At 36.1% G+C, this 26915-nt stretch overlaps 7 protein-coding genes across 17 annotated transcripts; 4 read left to right on the top strand and 3 right to left on the bottom strand.

The window, feature by feature from the left end:
* Nucleotides 1-761: 761 nt before the first annotated feature.
* LOC106313534 (protein PHR1-LIKE 1-like) lies at nucleotides 762-3500 on the top strand. Of its 7 annotated transcripts, none has more exons than XM_013751366.1 (8): nucleotides 786-843; nucleotides 1422-1517; nucleotides 1663-2367; nucleotides 2466-2542; nucleotides 2627-2672; nucleotides 2816-2876; nucleotides 2958-3027; nucleotides 3134-3500. In XM_013751366.1, the coding sequence occupies exons 3-8, from the start codon at nucleotides 1737-1739 to the stop codon at nucleotides 3353-3355; spliced, it is 1107 nt and encodes a 368-aa protein (XP_013606820.1). In that variant the 5' UTR covers nucleotides 786-843; nucleotides 1422-1517; nucleotides 1663-1736; the 3' UTR covers nucleotides 3356-3500. The 7 variants fall into 7 exon arrangements, with proteins under 7 accessions (XP_013606822.1, XP_013606820.1, XP_013606821.1 ...); XM_013751365.1 differs by lacking the exon at nucleotides 786-843 and adding an exon at nucleotides 874-1104; XM_013751364.1 differs by lacking the exon at nucleotides 786-843 and adding an exon at nucleotides 1131-1346.
* A 993-nt stretch (nucleotides 3501-4493) lies between these two features.
* On the top strand, nucleotides 4494-7686 carry LOC106312913. Of its 4 annotated transcripts, none has more exons than XM_013750605.1 (5): nucleotides 4494-4575; nucleotides 4991-5517; nucleotides 5602-5858; nucleotides 5941-6190; nucleotides 6673-7686. In XM_013750605.1, exons 2-5 carry the CDS (start codon nucleotides 5283-5285, stop codon nucleotides 7557-7559), a joined length of 1629 nt encoding a protein of 542 aa, XP_013606059.1. In that variant the 5' UTR covers nucleotides 4494-4575; nucleotides 4991-5282; the 3' UTR covers nucleotides 7560-7686. The 4 variants fall into 4 exon arrangements, with proteins under 4 accessions (XP_013606059.1, XP_013606058.1, XP_013606057.1 ...); XM_013750604.1 differs by lacking the exon at nucleotides 4494-4575 and adding an exon at nucleotides 4608-4741; XM_013750603.1 differs by lacking the exon at nucleotides 4494-4575 and adding an exon at nucleotides 4608-4914.
* A 765-nt stretch (nucleotides 7687-8451) lies between these two features.
* LOC106318814 (ankyrin repeat domain-containing protein 13C-like) lies at nucleotides 8452-11189 on the bottom strand. Its single transcript, XM_013756948.1, has 3 exons — nucleotides 10906-11189; nucleotides 9053-10663; nucleotides 8452-8982 (listed from the first exon to the last, which is right to left on the bottom strand). Exons 2-3 carry the CDS (start codon nucleotides 10532-10534, stop codon nucleotides 8605-8607), a joined length of 1860 nt encoding a protein of 619 aa, XP_013612402.1. The 5' UTR covers nucleotides 10535-10663; nucleotides 10906-11189; the 3' UTR covers nucleotides 8452-8604.
* A 417-nt stretch (nucleotides 11190-11606) lies between these two features.
* LOC106313325 (serine/threonine protein phosphatase 2A regulatory subunit B''beta-like) lies at nucleotides 11607-14943 on the bottom strand. 2 transcript variants are annotated; one of them, XM_013751112.1, is made up of 13 exons: nucleotides 14591-14943; nucleotides 14172-14408; nucleotides 13978-14083; nucleotides 13617-13716; nucleotides 13405-13510; nucleotides 13222-13312; nucleotides 13006-13147; nucleotides 12751-12898; nucleotides 12575-12684; nucleotides 12339-12495; nucleotides 12130-12255; nucleotides 11888-12039; nucleotides 11607-11818 (listed from the first exon to the last, which is right to left on the bottom strand). In XM_013751112.1, the coding sequence occupies exons 1-12, from the start codon at nucleotides 14750-14752 to the stop codon at nucleotides 11899-11901; spliced, it is 1626 nt and encodes a 541-aa protein (XP_013606566.1). In that variant the 5' UTR covers nucleotides 14753-14943; the 3' UTR covers nucleotides 11607-11818; nucleotides 11888-11898. The 2 variants fall into 2 exon arrangements, with proteins under 2 accessions (XP_013606566.1, XP_013606567.1); XM_013751113.1 differs by having other exon boundaries at nucleotides 11607-11813.
* A 4534-nt stretch (nucleotides 14944-19477) lies between these two features.
* On the bottom strand, nucleotides 19478-21859 carry LOC106313680. The gene is made up of 5 exons (XM_013751565.1): nucleotides 21798-21859; nucleotides 21465-21767; nucleotides 20524-20718; nucleotides 20012-20193; nucleotides 19478-19936 (listed from the first exon to the last, which is right to left on the bottom strand). Exons 2-5 carry the CDS (start codon nucleotides 21751-21753, stop codon nucleotides 19628-19630), a joined length of 975 nt encoding a protein of 324 aa, XP_013607019.1. The 5' UTR covers nucleotides 21754-21767; nucleotides 21798-21859; the 3' UTR covers nucleotides 19478-19627.
* Nucleotides 21860-22400: 541 nt separating this feature from the next.
* Nucleotides 22401-23277, top strand: LOC106315838 (sec-independent protein translocase protein TATA, chloroplastic-like). Its single transcript, XM_013753667.1, has 2 exons — nucleotides 22401-22756; nucleotides 23007-23277. Exons 1-2 carry the CDS (start codon nucleotides 22460-22462, stop codon nucleotides 23136-23138), a joined length of 429 nt encoding a protein of 142 aa, XP_013609121.1. The 5' UTR covers nucleotides 22401-22459; the 3' UTR covers nucleotides 23139-23277.
* Nucleotides 23278-24971: 1694 nt separating this feature from the next.
* On the top strand, nucleotides 24972-26196 carry LOC106317244 (uncharacterized protein At2g34160-like). The gene is made up of 5 exons (XM_013755096.1): nucleotides 24972-25192; nucleotides 25316-25364; nucleotides 25614-25676; nucleotides 25769-25833; nucleotides 25925-26196. The coding sequence occupies exons 1-5, from the start codon at nucleotides 25034-25036 to the stop codon at nucleotides 26051-26053; spliced, it is 465 nt and encodes a 154-aa protein (XP_013610550.1). The 5' UTR covers nucleotides 24972-25033; the 3' UTR covers nucleotides 26054-26196.
* The last annotated feature ends 719 nt before the right edge of the window (nucleotides 26197-26915 follow it).

Below are 26915 nucleotides of genomic sequence, written 5' to 3'. Positions count from 1 at the left end.
GTTCAATGATACATTTTCCGACCGCAATGATCTTCGTGATAGGCAAACTCATGATCGATTGAAAACATTTGGAATAAATTTGGTAATCAAGATTAATAATTAGTTCTCTTTGGAATAGTATTCAATCATTGTATCTTTTTTTTTTAATAATGCAATTAATAAAATTTCAATTTTAATTTTTTTTTTTAAATATTATTTTATTCTTAAGGACTCCTTATTCGGGATCACCATTGGACGAATATTTTAGATCCGAATCCTTAACTATTGAAAAAAAAAGCTTAAAATATGATTAAGGAGTCATGTGGGAGTATCACCATTGTATTTGGTCTTAGGATGTCTGCATCAGTGGAAGAAATTCAATAATCATTGTTGATGGCCGCCTTATTTTTCCATCTTCTGGAATTTCAGTTAAACTATTGAGTTTTAAATCATTATCATTGACATCTTCTTCTTTAAAAAAAAAGAGTCTAATTGAGCAGAGCTTTCATAACCAGAATAATTCAGTGCTTGAGAAAAACAGAATGAAAGTTAATTATTAAACGATTAAGTGGGGCCCGTCTACAACAGGGATAAAATAGTCCTCGTACTCCACTAAAATCTCAGCCGTTTGATAGATTCACGAGTGCAATCCTGCGGTGATAAGTAAACCAAAAAAAAAAGAACTGGGGACAACAAAACACATAAAGCAGAAGAAGCAAAGTACTTCTCCTCCTGATGGTTTAGAGAAAAAAAAAGGAGTTCTTTTTTTTTTGTCAAATACTAATACTACTAATAAAACATTAAAGGGCCCCTTGTGTGTTTTTTATTCCGTTTCGATTTTCGTGCAGCCTTTGCTCACTTCGAGTAAGATTCTCCTAAAAAAATGTTTGGTTTTTTTTGTGTTACCTTTGTTATGATTCAAGGAAGAGAGTCTATGTTAAACTTATCTATAGCTTTAAGTCCTCTAGATTTGTAAATCTTTTGATTTAAGTGAATTTGATTTTGAATGTCTTTTTAGTAAATGAAACCATTCTCTTAGATTGTGTTCTTTGAGTTTACAATATTGCTCATGTTGGCTCCTTCTTACACGTCTCTCTGCCTCCTCAAAAGCCTTTACCTCTTTGTGTAAGTGGGGCGTAGATTTCATTCCCTAAGCACTGATTCCATATCTTATGTAATGTCTTTTCACTATCTTGATGTAGATGCCTCATCATCTCCATGATCATATATCTCTTAGGTTCATAGGTTTCTGAATAAAGAAAAAAAGCACATTAGACTTGTCCTCTCGTTTCTTTCTTCTTTTCATTTTAGTGGGTGTTTGTTTGATGATTGAATGAAAAATTCTCAGTTTCTAAGGGTAGAACAAGGTGAGAAAATGGTCTAAATCAAAATAAATAGTTGAGAATATTCCTGAGAGATTTTTTTTTATTTTTTTTGACTAGGGAAAAAAAAGATAAAATCAGAATTGTTATGCGAAAGGAATTGGATTCAATGGTTCATGTCCTCATTACATAAAAGTTATATTTAACTTGCTGAATGTGAGTCTCATACTCTCCTTATTATTCATTGCAAAGCTACTTTACACCTTCTGAACTTAGGCTACTTTGTGGTGTTGTGCTCTTTTTTCAATGACTCTGGCTAATGATTTTGGATACTCAACCGCTATGTCTTCATCTTTCTCAGCCCTACATGCCACTGTAGAAGACAGATACCGCAAGTTTCACAGCTCTTTCTGGGGTTCATCAGGGCAGGAGCTGATGAACAACCCTGTGCCCTGTCATGTGGACAACTCTGGTGGTGGATATTTGTTTTCATCTTCCTCTGGATATTGCAATGTTTCAGCCGTCTCAGCTCGTGGAAGGACTTCCCAAACCCACCCACCTGTCTCCACCATGCCAAGTGACAGATTGGCTATGCAGTCTTCATTGATTAATAATCATCAGCCTCAGGAGTTTTCAGATCCACTTGACGAGTTCTTTGATTTCTCTGACCATGTTTCTGCTCCTAATCCACAAGAAGATGGTAGTGGAGTAAAGTTGGTTTCATCCTTGGAGCTTCGAGAGAAAAGCGAATGGCAAACTTGGGCAGATCAGTTGATGTCTGTTGACAATGGTTCAGAACCGAACTGGTCTGAACTTCTTGGAGAACCAAGTCCACACAATCCAAACTCACAGGTTCCTCAGCGTTCACATGATTTGCAACAGATACTGACACCACCAAGGCAAGAGGTAATAGCTAACCAGCAGCATCAGGCGGTTTCCTCGGAAGAGCAGCTCAGCGGTAGAAACTCATCAGCTAGTGGAGCAACATCTAAACAGCGCATGCGTTGGACACCAGAGCTTCATGAGGCGTTTGTTGAAGCTGTTAATCAGCTTGGTGGTAGTGAACGTGCGTGAGCTTTCTTCTTCTCTTTGTTCCTCAAAATAATATCTCAAGGCTGTTAACTCTAAACAGTGGAACTTATTATTTTCTTGACTCCACCATAGGAGCCACGCCTAAGGCTGTTTTGAAGCTCTTGAAGAACCCTGGCTTGACCATTTATCATGTTAAAAGCCATCTGCAGGTTTGTTTCTTAACCATATGTTCATTTTTATTTTTTTTGCTTCTCTGCTAAGCTTAGCTCCTTTCTCATTTTCTACCCTCACAGAAATACAGAACAGCTAGGTATAAACCTGAGACTTCAGAAGCTACAGGTAATATATATACTTTTACAGAATACTTGAGCTATAAACCACCTTAGTCTTTAGAGAGAAGGCTATAGTGTTAAAGGCTAACATGTTACAAAGAGGGTGTGTATCTTTGTATAATTGTGTTTCTTTCTTTCTTTCTTCCACAGGAGAAACTCAAGAGAAGAAGATCACATCCATTGAAGATATCAAATCTCTTGACATGAAGACGTAAGTTTCAGTTTTCTTATTCTGAATGTAACAGATTATACGTACTTGTATGCTTAATATTGTTACTTTTTTCTTTACCAGGAGCGTTGAGATCACACAAGCTCTAAGGTTACAGATGGAAGTTCAGAAACGTCTCCATGAGCAGCTCGAGGTAATGATTTTCACCTGCCTAGCTGCTATAAGACTAGAGTCATAGTCCTATACTCCTATATATAGCATGACTATTGTCTGATGTTGTTTAATTTATATGCCCTCAGATCCAACGGTACCTACAGTTACAGATCGAAAAACAAGGCCGACAGCTACAGATGATGTTTGAGAAACAACAGAAGTTACAAGAGAACAAGAGCTCTTCCTCAGAGCTATCACCAAAGCAATGTAATGGCACATCTGCAGAAGTAGAGTTTGGTCTCGAGGCACAAGCAGTGAACCAAACTGAACCTGCTTCATCATCAAGGAAACGGACCAGAGAAGATTAGTAGATTAAAAATATGCTTAAAGTTGATTTGTGGAAAACCAAGAGATGCAATAACTCCAATTTTGTTATAAGAACAATTGTTTCTTCTTAGCTCTGTGTTTTGTTCTGTTTAGGAACACAAGTGAAGTGGTTAAGATGATTACAGATGGCTCTCTTGTACATAAAAAATGTTGTATTTGAAATCTAGCACTATGGATTAATCTGATCTGATCTGAGAAGATGCTATACATAATTATGGTTCACTTATCAGCAGGTTTGTTTGGTTTGTCCTATCATCCTATGTGTATACAATGTGCTTAGGATAAGCTATCACACCTTTGCCCAAATGTGTTTATGTTCTCTGGGTTGTAAAGATCATTATGGTATAGAATAGTTCTTGAAGCTTCATTGAATTATGTAGAAATTAGACATACAAGTTGTGTAACAACACCGTTCGTTCGCATGATTGACTTTGTAATTTGTATATTACCAACAAAAAGAAAGAACACATGCTTATCATACACTTGTCAGTATTTTAAAATTTTGTTTCGTTATATTTTTTTTGGCGTTTGGTGAAGCAACTAACTACGTACGATTACTTCAGTAGTTGGCAAAGTAGAAAATGATTTGAATATAAAGTTTGATGTAACAAGAAATTATAATTTATAATCCCGTGTTTCATACTAAATATATATATATATTTTTTTTGACAAATACTAAATATTAAAGTTATATTTAGGGCAAAGAAGACATGCTTATCATACATTTATTATATTTAAAATTTAGTTTGTTATTAATTTTGTTTTGGCGTTTGGTGAACTAATTAATTACAAAAGATTAGTAGTATAAAGTACGAAATTTACTAATCTTATTATTAACATGTGTTTTATACTAAATTTTAAAGTGAAGTCATAGTAAAAATAATTATAATACAACAAAATGTTGTGTGTTTATACTAAATTTTAAATTCAAGTCAAGTAAAAAAAAGCTTATAATAAAACAAATTGTTTTTAAAAACAGACCAAGCTTTAATCAGTGTGGTGATATATTTCTAATAGTAGTACTTTAATAACACAACACAACCTCGCACACATTGTTTAAGAAACCGCACTTTGGGGTTAGGCTTTTTTAATTATCCATGAAAATGTCATGTCTACACATATTATCTTTCTTGGTGTATATTCTTGGCTTGTACTGAGTGGTTTTGTGTTATGATTCTCCGCCTCTTTTTCGGACCAGCTGGTAAACAATGCATTTGGTTCTTTCTTTCTTCATAATCCAAGTGTCGTTTGTATTCATCTTTCTTATCGAAATTCATATTTTCATAGTCTTTTTTTCTTATAAGAAAATTGCTTTTCTCAGTTCAAACATTGTGTTAAAAGATAATTGAGTTTAGATACGATCAACGGTTATGCTCTTCTCTCCTTTAATATCTCCATAATTGTTGTAACAAATCCGTTTCATGTGTTTATTTATTTCATTTTCTTATATCTCTTCCTCATTTCTTTAGTTTTTGATTAAGTAATTTTCAGTTTGAGCTTATTCAGCTCATTTTCAGGCAGACTGGATATTTCCAGAGAGGTTCATCATCATGTTTTTTCTTTTCATTTGGTTTGAGAATTCTAATTGTTTTATTTTGTTGTTTTCTATGTTGCAGAGAGATAGCAAATGGACCACTTGATGAAGGAGGAAACAAACATGTTTTGATCAAAGCATCTTGATCTCTATCTCTTTTCTTTTCCACACAATATTATCTTAGAAAAGTAAAAAGAAAATATCATGTGATTTGTGGTTGATAGTTGACAAGTGAGGCTATAAAAGAAAGTAGTTTCCAGAGAAACTTAAATATAGTTAGGAAGAAAGTAGGATTTTCTTGGGAAAAGGTTTCAGTTACAAAGAGAAGTAAGTAAAAGACAAGAGAAAAAACAAGTGGGTTTCGGAAAAATCAAATGGTAGCAAAAGAAAGTAGTATAAGCATGAAGTCATTAGAGAGACTGGTTTCAGATAAAGCATCAAAGCTTGGAAACTCATTTCCATGTCAAATCTGTGTTGTTGGGTTTCTCTGTGGAATCTGTCTCACTTCACTCTTCTTAGCTGCTCTCACTTCCCTTGGCACCTTTGGGCTCACTGCCTTCTCCTTCTCCTCTGTTTTTCCTCCTTGCAATTCCACTTCTCAAGTTACCAGTAAGCTTCAAAAATGTTTGGTTTTGGTTAGGTAACTACTTGTGTGTGTGTGTTCATGTAATGACAAATTGTTGTTACATGCAGATATGGATGCAGTCATAGACAGGAAAATCAAATGGAAGAACAAAGCTGAGGCAGGAGAAGACAATGATGATGATCAGATGAAAATTTTGGTCTCTGCTTGGGACAACTTATTACTAAACAATGAAGACTACTTCAAGAAACAAGGGATAAACAAATCTGATGTCCCAAACGCTCCACATTTGGAGAATTGTAAGGAGAGGACAGGAGTTAGGGAGCGTTTGGATACACCAATAGCCAATCAGACATTTCCTTCTTGGGTATGCTTTCTTCTTCCTCTTCTTTGTCATCTTCAAGAAACTACTATGATGAATGAATGATCACGAAGGAACCTTGTTTCAGATCAATGGAGGAGATGAAGAGAATTATCCATTAACAAGGAGAGTCCAAAGAGAGATATGGTATCATCAGCATCCTCAGGACTGTGCAAACAAGAGTCTCAAGTTCCTTGTAGCTGACTGGGAAACGCTTCCTGGTTTTGGAATAGGAGCTCAGATCGCTGGAATGACAGGTCTTCTCGCAATAGCTATAAACGAAAACCGAGTTCTTGTTACTAATTACTATAACCGAGCAGATCATGATGGTTGCAAAGGTATGTTCTTACATGTCAAAGATAGCAACACCTAGGCTTGGGGGTTCGGGTAGTTAAATCTTACCGAGTCAAAATCCGAAATAAAGTTTGGTTCGATATTCGGTTAGTTCGTTTTCTGAAATCTTACCGAAGTGTGATTTCAATTATATTTTGGTTTAATTTTGTTAAAATCTAGAATAAGTTTGGTTAATTTCGGTAGGATTAAGTTATTTTGATTAATTCGATTTAAAATTTGGTTAGTTCAGTTAGTTTGGTTCGGGTTTTTGGTATGGTTTGTTTATAATTTTTTATTTTTAAAAAAAAACTAAAGTAGCCTATTACCAACCCTAACCAAAAACCGAACATTTTTTAGAAAACCTACCAAATCGAACCGAACTAAACGAAAATTTTGGTTCGGTTGGGCGGTTCAGTTCGGTTCAAAATCCCAGCCCTAGCAACACCGTAGGCAACCTCTTCTTGATCCATTTCCTATTTGGTTGCAGGTTCTTCTCGGGGAAGCTGGTCTTGTTATTTTCTACCGGAAACATCTAAAGAGTGTAGAAAACGTGCGTTGGAAGTAATGAAAAAGAAAGAAGCGTGGGACAGTGGGCTTGTTACAGGGAAACAAAACTACAGCAGCAAGGAGATTTGGTCAGGGCGCATACCAAAGCTATGGGGTCAGCCTTGGAGTTATATGAAGCCTACTACAGAAATCAACGGGACTCTGATCTCAAGTCACAGGAAAATGGATAGGAGATGGTGGAGAGCACAGGCGGTGAGATACTTGATGAGGTTTCAAACTGAATATACTTGCGGTTTGATGAACTCTGCTAGACATTCCGCGTTTGGAAAAGAAGCTGCTGAGATTGTTCTCTCTGCAGGAGACTGGAGAAAGAACAAGAAGAAGCAGATTAGGTCAGAGATTGAAGAAGAAGTGTGGTCTAATCACAAGCCGTGGGTTCCAAGGCCACTGCTGAGCGTGCATGTGAGAATGGGAGATAAAGCGTGTGAGATGAGAGTTGCTGCTTTAGAAGAGTACATGCATTTAGCTGACCGGATCAGAGATAGGTTTCCAGAGCTCAACAGGATTTGGCTATCTACAGAGATGAAGGAGGTTGTGGAGAGAAGTAAAGATTATGCTCACTGGAGATTCTATTACACGGAAGTGGCGAGACAGGTTGGTAATACATCCATGGCTGACTATGAAGGTAGCCTTGGGAGAGAGATGAGCACTAACTATCCTCTTGTTAACTTCTTGATGGCATCAGAAGCTGATTTCTTTGTTGGAGCATTAGGCTCCACTTGGTGTTTCCTCATTGATGGTATGAGGAATACCGGTGGTAAGGTCATGTCCGGTTATCTCAGTGTCAATAAAGACCGGTTCTGGTAACTTCATAGGATCCATTATGTACATATTACATAACTGATACCAGCTTTAAGACTCCTACAATCCTTGTTTCTTCATCTGTTTGTACAAAGAGTTTTCAGTGTATAATAAAGGTTTAGTTTACAAACAATTCAGAGCAACTGCGAACCAACTGAACCTATTCTTAACTGGCTACAACATGTGAAGTAGGAATGAGAGTTCGAATATTCAGTTTGAGTTTGTTTGGATCATTCTTTGTTTCTTAGAGATTTGGGTCTTAAAGATTTGGATCCATCTAGATATTTGTAAATTTTTTGTTTGGTTTCTCGTCGGTTCCTTCGGTTTATGTCCGGTTCAGTTTTAAATATTTTTACTTATAAATACTCGGAATTTTTTTGTGAATAATTCGGTTCTAGTGCAGTCTTCTTTCTTTTTTATTGATCAACAGCGGTTCTAGTATAATCTTTTTTATTCAAAATCCGTCAAAATTTAACCAAAATCGTTATATTTATTACAAAAATGCTAGTGGAGATTGCAAACAAAAATTCATTACAACTAAATCATAAATTAGAATATAAAAAATAGAATACGTGACATCATCACCTTGGATATTCATGTTTTTATGTTGAATATAATTGTTTTTTATTGGTCGGATCCATTCAGATCATTTATTTTTAGGTTTTTTATTGGTCGGATCCATTCAGATCATTTATTTTTAGGTCCGGATATCAGTTCTTTTCGGTTTAGTTTCGTATTTTTGGACATAAGAATTTTAGACCAATCTAAGTAGTTGTAAAGTTTCTGTTCGGTTTCGGTCAAATATTTTTACGTCTGTTTTGGTTGAATATTTTTGGATTGGTTCTAATTTGGATTTTTGGATCTAGGTAAAATGTGCAGCCATAATGTGAAGTGAAACTTGAAGATTAACTGAACAGTGCAAAATGGCTGTTCCTTATATCAAAACACGTTCCTTAAAAAAAAATTCACAAACAATTGCATACTACAAACAATAATACAACCAACCTCTTCTCATCTAAGTTTTACACCCTGTTTCTTCAGGAATGTGCAATTATGCATCCGCTTCTTGATTGGAACGGGAACTCGAGGAGCCAGGTTTTGGAGCACCGTGCTTCCTGTTCTTCCTGATCCTAGCTTTCTTGGCTTTCATCCTGCGTTTCTTCTCAGCTGAGTCTACCCATGTGTAATCCGACGGTATGAGGAAAGGGTCCACTTCATCGTCCCTGTACTTGTTACTCTCGCAGTCACTTGCTTGGCCTCCACCGCGAGCACCTTTCATCCACGACACCCATGACGAATTATCTGATGACTTTGCATCATGAAAAACGGGACTAGAAGGAGGCGTTGAGAATTCCTCAGATGGTTGGAGCTCTTCAAATTTAGTAAAAGTGACAAGAACACGGACTGTTGGTATAATGGGGATTGCAATCTGCACAATCAGCAGAAACATAAGATAGGCTTCAAAGGGAATCCATAAAAGGGGTCAAAAGAGATTTTACCTTAACAGGGAATGTTCCTGTTGGTAGTTTTGTGGTGAGAAGCTCTCTGAGCCTCCTCACTGCTTTCACCTTATTAGCTAATATGTCAAGAAGAGGAAGAAGCTCTTCTGTCTTCAGAGGGAAGTCAGGTGTTAACCACAGCACAGGTCTTAACCCTTTCTTGTACTCACTTTCACTCTTCTTCTTCTTGGCATTGCCTTTGTTGTCCTTTGTGGTATCATCACATCTCTGGCTTTTCCCTTTCTCTGATCCCAACTTTGAGCCTTTCTTAACCTTTGTTGCTGTATTATCTTCACTACCACCATCATAACCAGGTTTTGAGCCTTTCTTATTCCAACCAAACCACCCTTTCTTCTCCTTGAGAGAACCACCATTCTCCTGGTGATGATCATTCTCTTCATCTACCTCCATCAGCAAAGCAGAATCCAACTGCTTTCTCTCCTCAGAGGTCAACACATCCTCAAACCCATCGTTCTCTCCACCATTCTCCATTCTATCCCCATCCCTATCAACAGCAAACATCTCCTCATCACTCATAGCACCCGGAACGCTTCTCGACTTCACGCTCACCATCACATGCATCATGTCATACACTTTAGCTTTCCAGCTCCCAACGCTCTCCGTCCTCTCCTGCCGTCTCCAGTTCGCTTGAGGAACCAACTCAGCTTGCGTCACATCAATGCCAGGCCTATACATGTTAGTCTGAGACATCTGTTTCACCTCGTTAGCAACTTCCGCTTCCGTCGGCTGGGCCCCCGCCCCTTCCAGGGCGTTGGTCACTTCTTTCTCCTTGTGAGAAAGAACAATCAACGCCCCGGGAGGCAGCGACACCTTCCCGTCACAGGAAGCGTAACCGTCTCCCAAGAAAAGGAACGTCTGGTCTGATCTTTGGATACGGAACCCATCAAAACCTGCTAGAGTCATGTCAGCGCGGAGGTTGCAGCCGCGCTTCCATATCCTGTAAGTATCCGAAGGAGCTATACGGCCAACAAAAGGAATCACTGAGCTTTCGAAATGGAACGTGATCTCCATGTAGAAGTCACGGATCCTAGAAGCAGAAGCCGTTATCCTGGGGAGCCTCCTGCACCATTTGGCCCACGCTAGAGGCTGGTAATGCCTTGCAATGATCATTGCAATGGCCTCCTCTCTAGTGCACACTGCTTCCTGCAACGCGCTCCAGCCGTTCTCGTTCTGCAGGCTCCAGTCTGCGCCGGCTGACATTAGAATCTCGGCGCAGACTGGATCACGGAGACGGACGGCCAGGTGGAGAGGGGTTTCACGGTTAGGGACGTCGCGGCGATCAATCACTGCAGTTATGGAATCAGCATTGGACTCGGCTTGTAATGACTCTGCCTCGCTGGTGACTTCGCCGGGTTTGGATAAGGTGGGGAGGTTTGTGACAATTCGTTTAAGAGCAGTATGGTCATGAAGGACAACAGCTAGGTGGGCAGGACTGTGAGTGTATTTAGAGTAATCTTCCATCTTTATATCTACAAACTCAAGAGAGGTTGTTGCTACACTTTGTTGTTCTCATCTATTCTCCTTCAACTACTAACATGTAAAGTTTTGACCTTTAACCAGTGAGCTCCACACCAAGCTAACCTATAGACTCTGAAGAAAAGAACCCATCAGTATAATTTGCAAGATTGAATTGAAAGTCTTCAACTTTAGCTGAAACAAATCTCAAAAAGTAATGCCCTACATAAGCTAGCTGTTCCAGTGTTTGATATCTTATAGCAAAAAAAAAAAAAAAAAAAAAAAGTTTTTATGGAGAAGCATTCATGCCTCTACTTTTTCCCTTTTCTACATATTCTAATTCATTTGATTCTTGGTGAAGGTCACAAGATAAGAACCTGAGGAGAGAGAAGGGCTTGAGGAATCCGAAACTGGAGCCGCTTGACTCCAGAGGAAGAGAATGTGAACGGTTGATAATGATCGTCCAGCGGCAGTTCGATCTAGCGACCATATAAGCTTTACTCAGATCTCTCTCTCTCTGTTTGGAACTTGGTTGGTGCCATTTGGTTTATGCTTCACGGTTCTGTCATCTGTGGAGGGAGGGAGTAGTGATTACCCTCGGATTCGGAGTTTATTTACGACTTTGCCATCTGATTTTAGCTTTACATTTACAGGGTGGCTGTTTCAGCTTTCTATGTTCCAATAATAGCTTAAGCATTAAGCCCATCACTCTCTTTCAGTATAAGTGAATCTGAAAAAATGGTTAGGATTGTAATTGCTGACTAAATGCATTCAGTTACAACAGATCTCAAGAGACAAAAGATAGGTTGTACGGTTTTGGACCGGTTCTCTAGAGAGTTAGGACAAAGATCCTTGTGGTTCCCTTCATTGTCTTGTGAAATAAAATCATACTCTTAACCAGATATGAGCACATGTGATAACACTATAAAACAACTAAAACCTGAAACTACTTTCTTGGATTCCCCTCAAGACAGAACCAACCAACAAAGAACAAAAAAAAAAAAAACATTGCATTATTGGTTGGTTTCCACATTGTCTCAACTGGAAAAAATGATGAAAAATTAACACATCTACAAAGTATAGACAAAATCCATAATATAGAAACGTCAGCACAGTGAAGATGTAAAACAAACCCCATGAGCTAAAGGATTATTAATAAATAGAGAACTATGTATAGTTTTAGATAGAAATTATAGAAAATAAAAACTATGGTTTCAAGTTTCAACATAGAGGATGATCTCCAAAGATACTTCCCACTGTTGAGGAGGCAATGACTTTGTATCTTCTGTTCTGCATGATTTAACCAATCAACATTTGCACAACCTTTAACTTCAAGAGCGAGAGAGAAGAACCCTTTACCTCTTATGAACTCAGAAGGGAGACTCCAGGGACTCATCCCAAGCCTCAGCACTTCCATTGGATGCATCTTCAACATCTTCTTCCATCGAAAGCCTTACGTACTCTCTATGTGCAAAACGGTCCCACTCTGTCAATGTTGGGTTCTCACGCTCCTGTTTCCATTTCACCATTTTTGAAAAAATATTATAAGTTCCCCCGGATCAAGCAAGCAACAATGTTTTAATATCAGACAAGACTAGTACCTGACGAATGAGGAATGGATCCCGTGTTTCAAACGCCATAAACTTGTTAAGATTAAACAGGATGTTGAATACGTTTCCAGAGAGCTTGGAGCCCTTCAGGTCTTGCAGCGTTACATGGCTCTCGTTCTGTGGAATGAAAACAAGAAACAGTCAAGCATAAGAAATATAATAAACCACACTATCATCATCAAAAGACATATTGTTTGAACCTCTGGTCCGATCATATCAATCATCTGACATAAGATATCCTCAAAAAGAACAGCCTCTTGCGCCATACACTCCATTCGACGCAACTGCTCCTCATAAAAGAACTGCATCTCATTTCGCGTAATGATCCCATTCCCATCCAAGTCTATGCAGTTAAACCTGATACAGTCTATATGTCAGATAAAAAAAAGAAAACACTCTAAATGCTATCTGTCTAGCACATTACGCCACAGCTTACCAGTATTCAAGGCTAGGCTCTGACGACTTATCTTCTTCCGCAAGTATGAAATACACAAAATCCTCATACCCCATTTTCCCTTCAACTTTGCTAGTAAACTTCCTTCCAACCTGAGTAGAAAACCAATTCATTATCCATGAAGCTCTTTTAAAGGATCAAGATCTTTTAGACAAAACCTGGGAGAATATTCTGTCAACAATCCGGAAAGTAAGAGCATGGTTTCCATATCTCATAAGGTTTTCTTTGTCAATAAGGAAATCATGATCCGTATCCAGCTCCCAGAACTTGCAGTATATGACATAGAAATGCTCATATGAGAAGTACCTAGTTGCCAAAGTTAATAGAAAAAGTGTTTAAATGTCAAAATGAAGTGAAACAAAACCATATATACAACAATAGCACAAACTGTTTTTTTTTTTTGTTTCCAGTACCTCAATACTTTGTTGATGTCTTCTTCTTGATCAGCATGAATCATTGCATCAATTAAGTTTCCTCTTCTAAGCTCCCTAAAAGTAAGTCTCCCATTTCCAGATCGATTTATGTAGTAAAATATTCTGTAGGTGACAGTTTCAGCTGCTCCAGCAAAATACAAGAAAAAATGAGATAAAAGGATACTAACTAAAGTGTATACTAAGTTGAGACTTAACCATATCTTTCTTGGAACTCAGGTGTGGTTTGCAGGAACTCTAACCCAGGATGTGTAGCCAATAGTTCTTTAAGTAGTGGTTTGAAATCATCCTGCTCCAGAAAAAAGAAACAAAAGTTAAAGAAAATGCAAACTTATGAGCATTGGCAAATTAACTCTGCTAAATATGCCATTAAAAAATTACCTTAACAATGTAATTCTGATTTTGCTGCTTTAGTATCTTAAAGATTTGTGTAGTTGTGTCCATTATCAGCATGTTCCCGTTCACCCAATAATCAATAAATGCTTCTCTGCATAATCAAACATTTAAAAGACAGTTATACTCGGTTGTTTCAGTACCATGATCACCAAACTCATGAGCCAGGAGGCTTAAAGTGAAACCATAGAAGCACATACCTAGTAACAAAACCAGTGTTGTTGACATCTATCTTCCTGAAAAGTGAAGTGGAGAAGAAAGATGGGAGCTTGCAGATTTCTCTGGTGACTAACTTGAACTCTGAGTATGACAAAAAAATATATTTAAGAGTATATAAGGCAGCCCAATGTAACCTTTCAATATTATCAATGTTCAAGAAATCGCTAGGCGGTAGTTAAACGCTTTATATGGGATTATTGATTACGCAGATGTCTATATCGAATTTAAAAAAAAAAAAAAATCATTCTAGAAAAACTGTTTCGTTTAGGTTCGATTTGCTGATTAGGACACTTAGACCAATTTCTAGAACACTTAATATTATTATGATGACATAAGAGTTACCTTGTATCTGCAATCCATCCATATGACCATAGAAGAAATGGTTGATTCTAAACATACACTGCTCTTTCATCTCACTTGGTGGTGGGCGACCATTTTCAAAATAAAACTGCATTCACGTTTTCTTACTTGCATTAGTTTACATAAAACAAGAATTGACTAATCAAATTCTTTTTTTTTTGAAGTGTCAAAAAAACCTGAGGCATAGGCTCTTTAGCAGGCTCTATGGTTGTTGGTTTCAGCGAAGAGCCTAAGTTAGAAAGGCCAGCTCTCTGCCTCGTCATACGAGGTGAGCCGCAGCTCCTCGGCGAAAGCGGAGGAGCAGCACTTCCCGCAGGAAACATTGATGGTATAGAATTGCTGGCGGCAGAACTCGAACCAGATGCAACATTCAAAGTAGATCCAGCCAACGCATCATGAAGCAATGATGCAATCTAAGAAAGAAAAAAAGAAGCAAAAAAACACAAAAAGTTTGAGACTTTGAGATTCAAGTGAATGAAAGAATCAAACTTTAAAAAAAAAGAATCAAACTTTACATTAATCTCCAATTTAACAAAGGCAGTTAAGGCAGAACAGAGTTGAGAGAGAGACAAGAAGTGGAAATGTCTGTCTGTACCTGTTGATGAGCTTGGGGAAGGGAGAGCCACTGGTCGAAGAGGCTCTGTGTGAATCCAGGTTTTGAGGTCAGGACGAAGGAAGACATCTCTTGGAGCTGAAGCAAATCGGCGTCAACGCGAGACATGTCTGCTCCGGGAACAATCGCATCAACCATACTCATTTTGATTATTCTCAATCGAATTAAACACACTACGAAAATAAGAAAGAAAATTAAACTGAATCGAGCGAGCTGCAGATCTTCTCGAGTGATCGGGAATGCAACAGAAAAGGTAACAATCGTTCGTTGTTTGCCGTGTGGAAAGAGAGCGATCCCAAAAATAGAAATAAAATAATGTTTCGTTGACTTTTAAAAATAAAATAAAAATCATACAAGATGGGATGATCTATTCATTCAGTTTAATGTTAGATCTGTTCCGGTTCTTTGTATAGTGTAGTTAGGGATAAGATTTTTAACCGAACCGAACCGAACTAAAATTTTGGTTAGTTCTGTGAGACGTTCGGTTCGATTCGGTAGGTGTACAAAAAAAATATTGGTTTTTGGTTCGGTTCGATAATCGGGTAGTTCAGTTTTTCAACAAAAAAATGAAAATCAAATTTCAAATTGGACTAACTAAATTGACCAAAATTTTGAATCGAATTAGCTAAAATAACCCGCATTTTTGCCGACTTCGAAATATAATCAAAACAAAAAAAATATTAGTTAGTTTCAGTAAAAAAATTAAAAACCAAACTATCAGTATACCAAACCAAACAGAACTTTTTTACGGTTCAATTCGGAAAGATTTTAATCGAACCGAGCTTCCCAAAAACCATATTACACGAACTACCCAGACCCGCATGCCTAAGGGTAGTAGACGTCATCTTAGTTCATTATGTTACGAATGCAAGCAAATATCAAGAGGCTTGGGCAAGGAGCAGATATCCGGAAAATTTACAGTATATGTGATCCGCTCCGTGCCAGACGAGTATCTATGTTTGTGATTTGTTTTGATCCAAAAAATTCTGGATATCCACAGTATTTTTAAATATTCGCGGATTATTTGATTCGATCCGCCAATTATATCAAAAAAAATTAAATTAAATAAAAAAAAAAATAAAGTAAAATATTTTTAAAATATCAGTTTAAAACAAAATTAATAATATCATACTAACAAACTAACAACTTTTAACAAATATTAAAGCTGAATTCAATATTAACACGTCTAATAAGAAAACTCATATGTTAACATTTAACTCAACATAAAAATTAAATTGGATATGCAATAACCCAAAACAAAATTATTTTAACACAACTTAAAAAATTAACCAAATTATATCATAAAATATGTATAGATAATATTTTTATATACATTTACATTACATATCTAGAAATATATTAATCTAATCGGATATCCGGCTTTTCAAAAAATAATATTTGTGATTTGCTTCGGGCTTTACGAATATCATATTTTGTTGTTTGCTTTATTCGAAGCTTTACGGATATCCAAATTTTTCGGATCGAATCAGAATGAATAAAGGATCAAATCAAAATGTAACGGATAACTAGATCTCAATCCGCGCAACCGCGCGAGTTTTTGTTTTCATTTATTTTTATATAAATATTTTGTTTCAATTCTAAATTGGTATATATTATAATATATGTGTCTATCAATTTTTAAAACGTAATAAGTTTACGGTATATTTTTTCATTGAATAGATTGTTTTAAACTTTCACATGTATTTGTATCTTCTATATATATATATATTTTGGATTATTATTTCATTATTAAAATCGTAACTATATATATAAAGATTAGTAAAATATTGTGTTATTGTCTTATTCAAAGATATTGTAACATTTCACAAATTTAGAAAGTTTTTTAAAAATTAAATTTTTCGCTTCATAGATTTATTTTATCGAGTAAATAATTAAACATTTAGTTTTTGTTTAATTTTAAAAATAAAATATATAGTTTAAAATTTTTTTTCATTGGTTTAAGGTAGTAGATATTAATCATTATTAGATAATATGATTTTTGTTATTTTAAAAAATCTTTATAATTTTAAAAATTAACATCAACAAATATTTAAATATTTAACATATGGAGGTATAGTATTACAATATTAAATTATATCTATTTAATTTATACTATCTATAAATCCAATGGATCATCTATTGTTTAAATCCAATTATTGATAGCCAAATAAAAATTTATGGTATGCCCAAAATTTAAATGATAAGATTAGAGATTAAATGTAACATGACTTTTTAGAAATAAGTCTATTTTTTAAAAAATCACACAAATCAAGGCCGTGATTTCTGTTTTAATATATAAGATTTGTCCAGTCCTAGATATCAAATCATATGAAGTCACAAAACGACAGTCTTGGTAGCTAAGTAACAAAGACTTTGGTTTTTTTTCTCATATTGTTATTAGTTCAAACCTTCATGAATAACAAATCATTTTGTACAACAACAATACTTGGAAGTTGGGGGGATTCCAAAACCAATACAAGAACCATCTTTGTATGCCTTATTCAAACAAATGGCTTTGCACTCTTTGTCGCCAAGTTTATCACTGCAAGGATTGAAGCAAAGTGTATCCAAGGGTTCGTCCTGTGCAAATGTGCCTATTTGTAAGAAAAACAAATACCTTGATATAAAGTCATATTAACACACCAAATACAATTATTTATGATCTTTAATAAAAACAAGGATTTGTATCATAGCAAAAAGTATATTCACAATAATGTAAAAAAATTGCAAATATGTATAAATACCGGGGACGGTATCAATTTTTTGACAATGAATGGAAGAAACCACCATGAAAACAGTGAGGGTGAATGCAATCAACATTGTTGAGAAATTCATCTTCATATAATTGGATTTCTAACACGGCTTAACTAATTCTTGTTATGTTTTTTTTTGTCTTTTCTGCTTATTAATTCGCAAGAATGTATTGGTCTATTTATAAATGCACCAAATTGTTTTTGGTCATCATTCATGTTTATAACCATTAATTTTGTATACACTCATACAATATATATAAGGTATGGTCATTTGACCATATATTTTTAGATGACCACAAAGTTTGTGATATAATTATTGATTCTGAAACTTAATTAGAAATGTTTCCCTTTTAAAACATTGACAAACAAGTTAGCTTACTGATTTGTCTAGCAAGTTACTGCCAGACCTTGGTGTTCGAGTCTTCGGGTTGGATTCGGACTGGTTCCTTTCAGATTTAGGTCCTTCGGGTCCTAAACATTTGGACCCAATAGGTACTTAAATTTTTTTGGTTCGGATCGGTTCGGGTCGGTTCTTCTCGGGTCCGGGTCGGTTCGGATCTAAAATTAAAATATCCATAAAATAACCGTAATTTTTCGGGTCTATATAGAATCGGGTATATGTTAGTCGATGTTTGTTATATATATCTAAATTTTTACAAAATAACTTAAATAAAACTATTAATAATTAAAATAAAACATTTTTAAACTCTAAATTTTACATTTCAAAGCTTCATATTACTTAAAAAATGTTACAAAATAATAACAACTGTTGTTAACAAAAAATATTTCAACTAAATAATAAAATAATATATATATAAAATAGAACACAAAAAATCATAGTTTTGGATATACATGTTTTTAAGCCGGGCACAAATCGTTTTTTTTTCGGGTCCGGATCTAATTCGGATCGGTTTCTTTCGGTTCCGGTTCTTTCGGATAAAAAAAATTTAGATCCAAAAGGTACTTATAAATTTTCGGTTCTGTTTCGGGTCGGTTTCGGTTAGGATTTTCGGGTCCAGGCCCAAGTCCTAGTTACTGCTATGTTTTAGTCATAGAAATATTTTTCTAAAAACTAAACTAATATAGTGGATTTAGATATATCAAATTTAATTCATATGTATAACTCCAATTTTGTTTTCTATGACTAACTTCCATTAAGATATGGCTCCACAACCGATCAAAACAGGGTACATCAATTGTACAATGGTAGCTGGTTTCTCGAATTCTCAAAAATCTTTCAACCATATAGGTTTTCCTGTCACCACATAAGCAAGCAATTGTCTGAAACCACAACTTTAGCAAAGATAAGATCCGATCCTACTTGGTCTTTCATCATATATGAAAGAGCTGCAATATACCCGTTGAAAGCAGGCGAATTCATAGACATTTGTTTATGTTCTTTCATAATATCCATAGAATCCAAGGTGTCATTTGTCTGATTCTTCCAGAAAATCGATTTGTTTTGACATTTCTGTAAGTGAAACATGTTCTCGTTGACAGAACCATAGAAACCTATAGGCTATAGCCGGTAACTGAACATGGGGAAGTGCCCACACTTGTTGAGCCGTAGAACATTCAAAGATTGAACATTTCGCTGTGTTTGTTTCAGGTTCTTCTATGATTCTAGTGCATGTATTTATCCAGAGTTCAAGCAACCGGAAACTACAAATGTGAGCTTGAAGGAGTCAGATCCTTGGCCTGCAGAGTTCAAGTGTTTTTGATTTGAGTGCCTCTTATGCTACTGATGTTATTGTGGTCCTTTCACAATATTTTCACCATCATCATCAGCTTGATGTTGTGGTACCAACAAATCAAGTGTCCTAACTTCTGGGATTCTCGGTCACCTTATCAGTATCTCTATCATGTCTTTACACAACTCTAGGGATTAGAAATCACTCACCATTCTTTTCGGCCAAAACAATAACACGTTACTATCAATAAGCTTTTAGGCAGCTGGAGATTGTAAAATATTAAGATTCCTACACTGATTAAGAATAAGGTTAACTATCGAAGTCACATGGCACAACTAGTTTTTGTGGTATTTTCTTTCTGGAAGGTTTATTCGGTTTGGTAATGTGTCTTATTATGACATACCTTCAAAATATACATCTAAAGAGATTCCAAAAGTAACCAACACTTAGCTGCTGAAATCATCATGTATCATCCATATTCAGCAATAATTTCAATAAGACCAAATAGCAGAGACAACTGGTATGCGACTGAAATTCTCAGATATACAATAATTTAACTCAAACATTATGTGAATCTAGAGAGTGGTCGCAGAATATACCGGCGTGGATTCGAGCAACTCCGCAAATCTCCCGAGTATATCTTTTAAAGCATCCATAAACTCCTCTTCTGCGGATGCTTCAGAGGTTTCTTTATCTCTCTTAGTCAACTGAGATTGTATTGTCTCGTAGAGAAGAGCTACTGATTCGTTCTCTGATGATAACGGAGGCAATCCCAACTCCTTTCCGTTCTCTATCATCAAGTTCTTTATAAGATCTGCTCGTCCTTGGTTGTCTTTCACCATTTTCTCCACGAGACACTCGAGTGTCTTCTCGTCTGCTAGAATCTGAGAATATAATTTGATCAAGCTAGTCAAAGATCCATGCTATGTTATAAGCAAAGGAAAGTGTGGAGCTATAACCTTACGAAGCTTTGACCCATTGAATATCTCGACGTTCTGGACGATGGTGATTGGCTTATCATGAAGGACGTCTGCTATTTCTTGTAGAATTGGTTGTAGTAGTTCTGCAAACTGTGCTTGTCCTAGCTCTTCATCGCCATCAGCATCGTGCTTCTTAATGATGTTTTCTAAGATGGGAAAGTCTGTTCCAAACAAACTTAACGGAGTTAAAACACCAGAATGGGAATGAACGAAACGATTCAAAGGGCAAAGGAATTGCTGGAGAATGGAGAATCAAAAATACATCATGACATACTATATGAGAGTTGACTTTGATCACTTGAGAAGGAGGAAACTACAGAATAAATAAATACATGAAAACTAAAATTTTGTAAATCATTTACGAGGTTGATTTCGCATTAGACTAAACACCAATAGTCACTGCTATAAACTGGTTTCAAAAGGCTGCTCACATAATAAATCCATGAACTTGCTCAAGATGGTAAGTGTAAAAGGCAAAAGAAAGAAGAAACCTGAGAGTGGAGGGACACCCATCTCAGCACCCATGAGCGAAAGAGCTTTTCGAATCTGTCTCTTGGGAAGCTTTCCTTTATCTTCTTCATCCAAATCAGTGAAGAGATTCTCTGCCAACATTGCAAAATCATCCTCATCTTCCAAAATCAGCTTCAACGTGCTCCCATCCAGAATTGAAACCACAACTGGAGTATCTATAATAAAAAAATATCACTCTACAATCAGAATTGAGACCGAGCATTTGATTCAATCAATCTATAAACAAAGCCTATTCTCTTTTTTTTTAAATGACTAGGAGGTTCTGTGCTCGTAGACCCGTACATCCTCCTCTAGGGTGAGATCCAAATCATCTTAAATTCACTCTCCTTTGGAGAAGAGACTTCTCCCAATGGTACTTGAACCTATGACACCTTAGACACCTACTAGATAATCTAATATTCTAACCACTAGGCCGACAGATTTCTCCCAATGGTACTTGAACCTATGACACCTTAGACACCTACTAGATAATCTAATATTCTAACCACTAGGCCGACTCCTTGTTGGTAACAAAGCCTATTCTCATTCTTACAACAAAAAACGTAGGCTAAAACCAAGCGAGGACGGCCCAGTGGTCTTGAGGGAGCTTCGGCCCCAATACAGTTCGAATCCCGCTGGCCACTGGGGGCAAAAATTAACATCCAGGCTTCCCGGCAACCGAGGTGTACTCCGTAGGCTGCCACAGACACTCGCCGCTAGTCTGGATCCACCTCACTGGGGGGCCAGGATACATCGGGTTACTCGAAAAAAAAAAGAACTTAAGCTAAACTCTATGATCAACATCAATCAACGCACACATGATCCATTCCGGCTTAAATCTATTTGACCAGATACGATTTGCGGAGTGAATTCAATCGCTGAAACACAATAGCGTGAAGGGGGGAAGGGATGATCCGGTTACCTGTAAGAGCATCGGCGACGGCTGAGACGAAGACTCCGAGTTTCTCACTCGCTTGCTCACGGTTAAACTCCGTAATTCGGAAGCTGACGCCATCTCCCGCGGAGACTCGGGAGATCGCAGCGTCTTTGATGTGCGGCGGCAGTGAGAGCCCCGAGAGAGATTCAGAGACCTTGGATTCGGAGATTTCGAGAAGCTGAGCTCCGGTGACGCCGTGCTCGAGCTCCGGAAGGTTGAGATCGATGGATCTGAGCACCGCACCGTCGAAGATCGTCACTCCCGCGTTCGACATTTTGCTCAGAGAGAGAGAGAGAGAGAGAGAGAGAGAGAGAGAGATCACCTGTGACTTGAGAGGCTAGGCGACGGTGAAAGACCGTTTTTAAAAACTTTTTTTTTTTAATTTAGTCAACGGAAACGCTGACTCGCTGTTCTTAACCTTATAGATAAGGCCCGATATTACGGAAATATTACGTTATTGCCATTATGGGCCTGTTATAATGGGCTGCTATACAGCTCATTATGTGAAAGATGAAGAGCATGTTTCTCAACAACATATTTTAGTATCTTAAAATTATTGACCAAAATCTCACAAATTTTGCAATTTTTTTTAAAAAACTATTATTTTCTTTCTTCACTTTTTTTTTTTGTTTTTTACAATTTTAAATTTTTTTTTATTAATGAAAATTTCCCTTAGAAATTCACCAGTGATGCTCTAAATTCTCAATATTCTTCATGTAAACAAAACAAAATAAAACATTGTGTCTAATTTAAAATTTTATATTTTCTCTTAAAAAGGAGTTTTTGAGTTTTAATCTGATGTCAAATTTTATAGCATTATTAGGAGAAGGAAAAAACTTATGTTTAAAAAATCAGACTTTATTTTTTATTCTTATTTATTTTAGATGAGAATCTGAATATCTGGATAAAATGAAAAAAAAAAACAGATAAGCATTTAGAACCGGTAGAAAAAAAGAAAAAAAAAATAGTTTAGAGCAGTAATGGCGACATCTGTTGCGACTCTATCTTCTCCTCCACCAGTTTCTCTGCCTCTCTCGTCATCTCGCTCTTCCTTATTCTCCAACTGCTTCACAGTAACGACCCGACCAAAGACCCGTTCTCTGGTGGCCCGAATCCGACCGGAGCAGAGGAGAAAGGCACTCACTTGCAATGCCCTGTTTGGTCTCGGTGTCCCTGAGCTTGCCGTGATTGCTGGCGTCGCTGCGTTGCTTTTCGGACCCAAGAAGCTTCCTGAGATTGGTAAAAGTATTGGCAAGACCGTCAAAAGCTTTCAACAGGTTTGGTCATTCCATAAACTGATCCAGTTTTATGTTTCAAGTTCTTAGTTAATTGTTATGGGTTCTGTCTGAACTGATGTCAACGTTCGGAAAGATTGGAACTTGAATAGAAAATTGCTGGTTATTGTTATGGCTCTTGGTTCTTTCTCAAGATACTTAGCTTCTGCTTGTATGTTTTGTGTTTCTTTTAGCTTTTGTCTTGCATTGATGAAGAACTTGTGGTGTTTTTGTTTGTTTGTAATGGATGCAGGCTGCAAAGGAGTTTGAGTCTGAGCTTAAGACGGAGCCTGAAGATTCTGTTGCTGGCTCATCTCCGGTGGCAATGAGCAACAAGGCAGAGGAGAAAACTGAGGTTTTGTCAAGCTCCAAGGAGAATGTATGAAGAATGATGAGGCTTTAGGATTTGCTTTTTTTTTCATGTAGCTACAACGGTTTATGAAATGATTTTAGATCAAATACACTCTTGTTGAAGGAAGCAGAGTAGTCTTCCTGTAAGAATTGGCTCCATGGTGGTGTTTGAATCTGTAAACCTCTTCTTCTCAAGAAGGCAGAAAAACTTGCAAACCAGTACAGAGAACTCTCAGTAAACCAACACGCTAGAACTGAGACAAAAACTAAAACAAAAACAAAAACTCAGGACACTCTAAGATCTTGTTCTGGAGATTACAATTCCAATCTGTAGAACAAGAGTAATTTTGTCTACATGATTTATTCACTGAGGTAGCTTTTATCCCTCTCTAACCCACCACTACGTCTTGCCTGCACCATTTTCACCGCCTTTACTCAGCTTCTTTACTGTCTTCCTCTCTCTTTCTGGCAAGTCCTCCCAAACACAGCAGCAGAGACTTCTTTTTGAGCGATCTCTACTTTGTCTTCGCCATCAGCCTCATCATCTTCACTCTCTTGCTGTCTTTTGGAAGCTCATCATTACTCTCTTGTTTGAGAGACTCCTCTTTTTCTTTGAGACTCATTTGGTTAATCCTATTTTAATACTAACATTTTTGTTTGAGAGCCTCAGTGGATCCTTCACCAATGCAGTGATTGCTCTAAGGCTACTCTCTTGTTTGAGAGACTCCTCTTGTTCCCTCTGCACAAGTATGTAGAGAGAGCCATTACTCTCTCTATGTTTCATTTTACTTTTCTATCTATTTTGTTCTTCCCTCTCCAGAGAGATCCTACTTGGTAGGATTCTATATCTCTGTCCTATCTCACCAACTAAAATAAAATAAAACAAGTGTTTCAAGTTGAAACTTAAGAGTCACAACGTATACACACTCATTAATGAGACTGCATCACAGAACATGCAACAGCTTGTGCCCAATGCCTTAATCTTTGTTTCACTTGTTGAGGTTTGTCCCCTGCACAACTCAAATTCACAATGATTGCTCTATGTATATTTCTATTAACCATGGGAATATAAATCAACATTTAAAAGTAGGTAATGGAATAGCTCTTTTACCTGAATCGGTTTTTGGGCTACAAGGTATGCTGCTTGAGGAAGCATAAGTAGAAGACAATGAGCCATCTCCTCCATCACTGCTACGCCTGCTACTAGGTGAAGGGGGAGGGGAAAGCTGCCTATTCATTTATACAACACTTGTGAAGTATTTTTTTAAAAAAATTTTAAAATAGTCTTGAATCACAACAAAGATTTGAGATTTTTTTTTTATATAAAATGATTTAATGCCATGGTAAATGGTGTAAATAAAAGAATAGATTTGAAAATAATAGATTTATTTTCTTCATTTCTTATTAAAATTAACAAAAATGTTTAGGAATTTTTTTTTGTATTTTATTAACGGATTTGCCGTTCAAAAAAAAATACCATTTATTTGAGTGGAATGGAATGGTTATTCCATCAATTATACACAAATACAAACAAATTAGAAGAAAAAAATTCCTAAACATTTTTTGTTAATTTTAATAAGAAATGAAGAAAATAAATCTATTCTTTTTATGTACTTCATTCATCTTTTCACATCCACTTTTATTTTATTTCACTAATTTTATTTTATGCTTACCATTTTTATAGTTTTGTAAATAATTATATTTATGGAATCCTCAAAAGTAGATTGTGAGAAATGCAAAGCATATACTTGGAACTTGGAAGCGAGATGATCCGTTTTAATCTCGTATACTCGGTCAACGAACAAACCGGCGACGAACACTCTTCAGCTCTCTTACAATCGCCTCGAAGCGCTATTTACAATGCTTGCACGTACCAAGAAAAAGAAAGTTTAGTTAAATCAAAAAGATCGTGATCCCAATTGAGATTAAATGGCGATGGAAATAGCAACTCCGATTCATGCACCGGTTACATCTCCGGCCAGCAACCTCATCATATCAGCAACAACGGCCGTGGAAACTCAGAAAAAGAACAGGATTCAAGTTTCCAACACCAAGAAACCCTTATTCTTCTACGTTAACCTCGCCAAGGTAGTGCAAAAATATCCATTAATTTATCACAACAACGGTTTCTTGGTGTCCAAGCAACCATTTTTTATATATGAATCTCGTGAGTGTAAGAACTGATCATTTATTCATGTGTATCTGATGCAGCGGTACATTCAACAGCACAACGAGGTTGAGCTTTCTGCACTTGGTATGGGTAGGTGTCAACATGGCCGGATTTAAATATATATATGCATTTTAAGTCGATCTTAACAAAACTCTTTTTCGACAATTGTATAATAGTTTTTTGAAATTTAGTGGCGTCTCATATAGTTGTGCTCAGAACCGACATTGGGTTTCAATTAGAATCATTCAATCTTTAGTCTCCCTTTGTTTGTTTTTTTTTGGACAAAAATGTCTCCCTTTGTTTATGTGTGTGTTTAAAATACTTTTTGAGTATTTGCAGCGATCACAACAGTGGTTACTATCTCAGAAATTTTGAAGAACAATGGACTTGCAACCGAGAAGAGTAATTAAGATTTCTCTTATTTTTCATTAACATTGTTTCATCCTTCTTTTTTTGTTTCTTGAAATTTTCATTTGTGTGAAACAAACAAACAGAAGTTCTGACATCGACAGTCGGAATAAAAGACGAGAGCAAAGGGAAGATAGTTCAGAAGACAAAGGCCAGTTTTTCTTTCTTTCTCCAATTGCTAAGCTAAGATTTTAAGTATGCGTTGTCGGTTTCATTCTTTTGCTTCTGACGTATACGTACAGATTGAGATTGTGTTGGCGAAATCAGACAAATTTGATTCTCTGATGACTCCAGCGCCGGAGGAGGAGGCGGTGGCGAATATGGGAGAGAAACCAATAGAAACTGAAGCTCGTGAAGGCAAGAAGGAGTGACCACCTAAACAAATTTCGAGGATTAGTATCATTTTCTTTATAACTATAACAAGGAAACTGTTTGTGCTACGACACATAAAAAAGAATGCTTTCTTATTAACTCAAAAGTGAAATTTTATGGAAAGACAATGAAATGTTATGTTGATCATATTTCAAATACTTATTTGCGAAGTGAATTTGGCCTTAGTTGATAGGTGAATATTGTTGTACTTCGTAAATATTCAGTCTCTTTTAGTTCATAGCTTACTTCTAATTAATTATTTTATCTTTTTTATTTAGTTCATATTTTTCTTCAAAAAAGTTTACACGAGTTACATTTGTTGAACAATGTAAAAATTTGAAATTTTATAACAAATGAATATAATTTTAAATCTTATGAACTAAAGATTGTTATTAGTAATAAAAAATTAAGAAACAAATATATTAAAATTAATGGAAAATGAGAAAAGATATTGGAGTAAAATACATACTTATTTTGAGTTTATTTTCTTTTAAAAAGAAAATTGACGGAAATCACTAGAAATAGTGTAATGGTCCTTCATCTTCAATGGACTTTTATTTTAAAGAAAAATATAAAAAATGAGGGAGAACCATGTTCCTATGGTACTTCATTTTGAAAAAGAAAATAAGTTTAAAAGTAGTATTGTCTAACATTTGAGGAATAGTATTCGCAATTTTGTTTTAATGTCAAATCTTTTTATTTATAAATAAATCCTTACACTTTATATAGTTTTATTTTATATCTAAAATTTAATATTTGTATTTATATTTTAACAAATTATTAATACTTTCATAATACAATTATAAATTAATATAAATCATGGTATACTCTTTTAATATTTGAGTAAAATTTGTATAAATA

This window comes from Brassica oleracea, chromosome C9, assembly GCF_000695525.1.
Source record: "Brassica oleracea var. oleracea cultivar TO1000 chromosome C9, BOL, whole genome shotgun sequence".
Lineage (NCBI taxonomy): Eukaryota > Viridiplantae > Streptophyta > Magnoliopsida > Brassicales > Brassicaceae > Brassica > Brassica oleracea.
This window is presented reverse-complemented; position numbering and strand designations above follow the sequence as displayed.

What these genes read in the sequence shown, in the direction of transcription:
- LOC106313534 (XM_013751362.1), top strand. Translation starts at nt 1,608, where the DNA reads ATGACTCTGGCTAATGATTTTGGATACTCAACCGCTATGTCTTCATCT. An exon ending in ATGTTAAAAGCCATCTGCAG is followed by an intron (nt 2,543 to 2,626) that starts GTTTGTTTCTTA and finishes CTACCCTCACAG; the next exon opens with AAATACAGAACAGCTAGGTA. An exon ending in TGAGACTTCAGAAGCTACAG is followed by an intron (nt 2,673 to 2,815) that starts GTAATATATATA and finishes TTTCTTCCACAG; the next exon opens with GAGAAACTCAAGAGAAGAAG.
- LOC106312913 (XM_013750605.1), top strand. Translation starts at nt 5,283, where the DNA reads ATGGTAGCAAAAGAAAGTAGTATAAGCATGAAGTCATTAGAGAGACTG. An exon ending in ATCAGACATTTCCTTCTTGG is followed by an intron (nt 5,859 to 5,940) that starts GTATGCTTTCTT and finishes ACCTTGTTTCAG; the next exon opens with ATCAATGGAGGAGATGAAGA. An exon ending in AGATCATGATGGTTGCAAAG is followed by an intron (nt 6,191 to 6,672) that starts GTATGTTCTTAC and finishes ATTTGGTTGCAG; the next exon opens with GTTCTTCTCGGGGAAGCTGG.
- LOC106318814 (XM_013756948.1), bottom strand. Translation starts at nt 10,534, where the DNA reads ATGGAAGATTACTCTAAATACACTCACAGTCCTGCCCACCTAGCTGTT. An exon ending in CAGGAACATTCCCTGTTAAG is followed by an intron (nt 8,983 to 9,052) that starts GTAAAATCTCTT and finishes CTGATTGTGCAG; the next exon opens with ATTGCAATCCCCATTATACC.
- LOC106313325 (XM_013751112.1), bottom strand. Translation starts at nt 14,752, where the DNA reads ATGAGTATGGTTGATGCGATTGTTCCCGGAGCAGACATGTCTCGCGTT. An exon ending in CTAAAGAGCCTATGCCTCAG is followed by an intron (nt 14,084 to 14,171) that starts GTTTTTTTGACA and finishes ACGTGAATGCAG; the next exon opens with TTTTATTTTGAAAATGGTCG. An exon ending in GACATCAACAAAGTATTGAG is followed by an intron (nt 12,899 to 13,005) that starts GTACTGGAAACA and finishes TTTGGCAACTAG; the next exon opens with GTACTTCTCATATGAGCATT.
- LOC106313680 (XM_013751565.1), bottom strand. Translation starts at nt 21,753, where the DNA reads ATGTCGAACGCGGGAGTGACGATCTTCGACGGTGCGGTGCTCAGATCC. An exon ending in CGTCGCCGATGCTCTTACAG is followed by an intron (nt 20,719 to 21,464) that starts GTAACCGGATCA and finishes TTTTTATTATAG; the next exon opens with ATACTCCAGTTGTGGTTTCA. An exon ending in ATGGGTCAAAGCTTCGTAAG is followed by an intron (nt 19,937 to 20,011) that starts GTTATAGCTCCA and finishes TTATATTCTCAG; the next exon opens with ATTCTAGCAGACGAGAAGAC.
- LOC106315838 (XM_013753667.1), top strand. Translation starts at nt 22,460, where the DNA reads ATGGCGACATCTGTTGCGACTCTATCTTCTCCTCCACCAGTTTCTCTG. An exon ending in CCGTCAAAAGCTTTCAACAG is followed by an intron (nt 22,757 to 23,006) that starts GTTTGGTCATTC and finishes TAATGGATGCAG; the next exon opens with GCTGCAAAGGAGTTTGAGTC.
- LOC106317244 (XM_013755096.1), top strand. Translation starts at nt 25,034, where the DNA reads ATGGCGATGGAAATAGCAACTCCGATTCATGCACCGGTTACATCTCCG. An exon ending in TCTACGTTAACCTCGCCAAG is followed by an intron (nt 25,193 to 25,315) that starts GTAGTGCAAAAA and finishes TATCTGATGCAG; the next exon opens with CGGTACATTCAACAGCACAA. An exon ending in AGATAGTTCAGAAGACAAAG is followed by an intron (nt 25,834 to 25,924) that starts GCCAGTTTTTCT and finishes GTATACGTACAG; the next exon opens with ATTGAGATTGTGTTGGCGAA.